Source organism: Nothobranchius furzeri, chromosome 1 (genome assembly GCF_043380555.1).
Source record: "Nothobranchius furzeri strain GRZ-AD chromosome 1, NfurGRZ-RIMD1, whole genome shotgun sequence".
NCBI lineage: Eukaryota > Metazoa > Chordata > Actinopteri > Cyprinodontiformes > Nothobranchiidae > Nothobranchius > Nothobranchius furzeri.
Window position 1 is genome coordinate 84,865,758 of NC_091741.1, and position 3,665 is coordinate 84,869,422.

General features: G+C 45.2%; 1 protein-coding gene across 2 annotated transcripts; it reads right to left on the reverse strand.

Moving 5' to 3' along the window:
- Nucleotides 1-1,149: 1,149 nt before the first annotated feature.
- On the reverse strand, nt 1,150-3,397 carry hs6st2 (heparan sulfate 6-O-sulfotransferase 2). Of its 2 annotated transcripts, none has more exons than XM_015948324.3 (2): nt 2,580-3,397; nt 1,150-2,176 (listed from the first exon to the last, which is right to left on the reverse strand). In XM_015948324.3, exons 1-2 carry the CDS (start codon nt 3,152-3,154, stop codon nt 1,363-1,365), a joined length of 1,389 nt encoding a protein of 462 aa, XP_015803810.3. In that variant the 5' UTR covers nt 3,155-3,397; the 3' UTR covers nt 1,150-1,362. The 2 variants fall into 2 exon arrangements, with proteins under 2 accessions (XP_015803810.3, XP_015803801.3); XM_015948315.3 differs by having other exon boundaries at nt 1,150-2,179.
- Nucleotides 3,398-3,665: the final 268 nt, after the last annotated feature.

Sequence of the window (3,665 nt, forward strand, 5' to 3'; positions counted from 1 at the left end):
CAAAGAGGCCAACAAGTGCTAAACACCTCTGGGAACTCCTTCAAGGCTGTTGGAGAACCATTTCAGATGACTACCTCTTGAAGCTCATTAAGAGAATAGTGTGTGCAAAGCAGTAATCAGAGCAAAGGGTGGCTATTTTGAATAAAATAGAATATAAAACATGTTTTTGGTTATTTCACCTTTTGGGTTAAGTACATAACTCCACATGTGTTAATTCATAGTTTTAATGCCCTCAGTGAGAATCTACCAATGTAAATGGTCATGAAAATAAAGACAACACATTGAATGAGACGGTGTGTCCAAACTTTTGTCCTGTACTGTAGGTTGATAACCTAAATTAAAATTTACTTGCTTGTTTTTTGAATTTAGGAGCATCTAATGATCGGTTTAATTAATCTGGAGTAGGAGTAGGAAACACTGCCCCAATCCTGCTCAACTGAATTCAAGGTTTGCCTACATAGTCATAAAACGTTGTTTCATTAAAGAAACTTCAGCCCCCCCTGCTGGTCTTTTGCATGATTGCAAGTGTTCTACAAAATGGGTACTGTATGAAAGAAATGTGACAGTGGAAATTAAATAAGTGTAAAATTATTTTATATAAAAACCAGACAAACTTAATGACTTTGCATCATTGTGATGTTAATGCTACACAGTGAGGTATAAATGAAAACTCAATTTTCCTTTCTTATGATTTTAAAAGACACTTAAAAAAAACAAGTGCATTTCAAACTTCTGTTTCAAACAGTAAAATAATTTGGCAAACTTAGACAGTTCATCACAAAAAGTCATCACAAAAAGTAGTGTAACATAGATGAACTGCATTAAACAGTTTGTCCTAACAGAAGATAATCCTATTTTAAGCCATGTGAGTTCAAGACCAAAAGAAGAATGTTAAAGGCTTGTTTCCAGTGAAAGGTAGGAAAGTTGTGTCTGTTCTCAACAAACGGAACAAAGTAAACAAAGTGGCTGCATGGTGGCGCAGTAGTTAGCACTGTTGTCTCGCAGCACAAAGGTTGCAGGTTCGAAACTCGGCTGCAACCTTTCTGCGTGGAGTTGCGTGTTCTCTCCATGCATGCGTGGGTTTCCTCCGGGTACTCAGGTTTCCCCCACAGATCACAACATGCCCTACAGGTTATAAATTGTAAGTCGCTTTGGATAAAAGCATCTGCCAAATAAATAAACATAAACATAAATACACATAAAGTAGAACATCAGCTTTAAAAAAGACATAGTAAGTTTCAATAAATTAAGGTGTTCTCTAAAATGGGTTTATAGTGGGGTGGAAAGAAGGCCTATGCTCAACCTGAATTAGTGAAAACAAAAAAGGCAAAACTTGGCACACTTGATAAGACAGGCCTCCTGCTACCACTGTTCTACGTTGTCTGTGTAATCCTCCATGGTGCTGTTCTCCTCAAGATCCCACCAGTCCTCCAGGAGCACCTCTGACTCCACACTGTTCCCCGTTGTCTTCTGATGCTCCTCGTTTACGTAACTGTTTGTCACATGTGGCGTTTCAGTGGGCTTCAGCCACCTCCCCTGCTTCGTTGCGAACCTTCCACGAAGACGCCTCCTCTCCTGTTGTCGCCTTTCTCTGGCCTGCCTGCGCTCCTGCTGCCTCGCCACCTGGAAGCGCTGCAGGAAAAGGTCACGGGCATACTCATACAGCTCCACGTCCCACTGGTTCAGCTGGCGGATTCTGTGCTGTGTCTCAGAAGGTACCTCAACACTGGAAGCGCGCGTGCCGTTCAGCTGTGTAAAGGGGGCGATGAACGCCAGGTCGAAGGTTCGTTCAAAGAGGTACTGAGTCTTACGCTGGTATTCGGTCAGGCCAAAGAAGGCCATGCCTCCTAGGTTGCGTTTAGCGCTCTCCAGGAGAACTGCCCAGCGTTCCTCTTCACTCATGGCAGAGACATTGTAGCAGCCCACCAGACTCAGGTCAGCCAACATGCGAGTCTGACGGTTGTTGGCCAGGTTGTAGGGACAGTCCATGAACTCCTGCAGGGAGCACCCTGACCAATCATCTCCTGGATAACAATTTGGCAGCTCTGACAACGTGGGTGAACGTCCATCGCACACGTGTAGGGATGCTTTCCATGTAGCACCTCGCTGCACATGACGCCACTCACTCAGGAAGCGTGACACCGGATCTCTCAGGATTGTTATATAGTAATAGTTCCTACTGGAAATAAGAAGAAAATGTTGAGTTAGTCATCCTGAAATGCTTTCAATCGGCTCTGTGATAAAACAGTGTTTGGTTATTTATCATCATCTTATCTGGATAAGATGGAACAGATATGAGTCACATGCTGATTGTGTTGTAAACAAATATTAGCTGGTTTGGATGCCTAACACAATATGGAATGATCGTTATTGGAGGGCGTTCTTTTATCCAATCTGTTTTGAAGGTTAAAAGTTTTATTGTGATGTTTTTATGCATTTAAAAAAAACTGTTGATCTCTCGTGGCAATTTATTTATGCATGTATTGTTCCAGTGTAGCCTACCTGTGTAAATGTTGCTTTTTGTCTATAAATCATGCAGATTCATGTTATATTTTGCGTTCCTTGTTATATCCACCTACCTGGGCAGGGTTTTATGAGTCTCTTGGGAGCCCATGCGTGAAGGGACACAGCTGGTCAGCTCGGTCCAGTCTGCATGGAGCCCGCAGCTCCAGCCGGTGGAGAACCGAGAGAAGAGCCAGGTTTCCTTCTTACCAGGCCGAAAACACGTACACTTCTTCTGACCCGCGTGACACTCACATGGCCTCTCCAGCTTGATATTCCGCACCAAGTGTCGGCCAAAGGTCGTGCCCCCTGTCTTCTGGATGTGCAGAAACACTATAACATCATCTCCCTTCATGTTGAAATCCACAACGCGATAAAGTTCTGCTCTAGTGAAGTTGAAGCGAGGGACGAATCGAGCCAGAGCTCCGTCCTCTGCGATGTACGGATCCTTCTGAAGCCCGTCTTGCATTTCATTGTCGCCGATCCGAGGACGAGGTGGGCCGCCGATGGTGAACCATGACCCCAGGTGGTGTAGCATCTGGCACTCGGACTTACTGGGGCACACATACTGGATCATGATTACGCCAAAGATCAACAGCATGAGCAGCACGACCAGGAACCGCTGATGACTGCTGTTGGATTTCTCATCCATCTTCCCGGAGCGGACAGAACACCATCACTCAGGCGGTCCGGACCCCGGTGGGCGCCCGAAGAACGAAGGCGGAAACAATAAAAAGGCGGACGTGAGCCAAACGATGTAAGCGACCTGCTGTGTTGACTCGGAAAATAAATCTGAAACGATTGCTCTTTTCCTCTGGATGTCAGAGCGCGGCCATTATCGGGTTTGTTTACAATAACCGAGCAGCTCCATCATGGCAATCAGTCAGTTCCGCAGAGCAACAATCCCCTTAACGACGCCAATTCTCATTTTACTCAGCCATCGATTCCTGACCTTTCCTCCCATCATCCACTGCGCGTAGAGTGGGAGTGAAACATAACGTCATCCTGTGACGTAAGCGTAACTAGACCCAAACGTTACGTACCTGTTAATTTGCCATCTTCATGGAATATTCACTGCCGTGGAGCCAGCCCTCCGTTCGGAAACGACAGTCAAGCCAGCCCTCCCTCGATTTTTACAGGCGCAACTACAAAAGAAATTACGG

Bases quoted from the DNA above. Each gene is read 5' to 3' on its own strand.
- hs6st2 (XM_015948315.3), bottom strand. From the start codon at position 3,154: ATGGATGAGAAATCCAACAGCAGTCATCAGCGGTTCCTGGTCGTGCTG. The intron at 2,180-2,579 runs GTAGGTGGATAT...TCTTATTTCCAG, and splicing joins ACTCATAAAACCCTGCCCAG to TAGGAACTATTACTATATAA.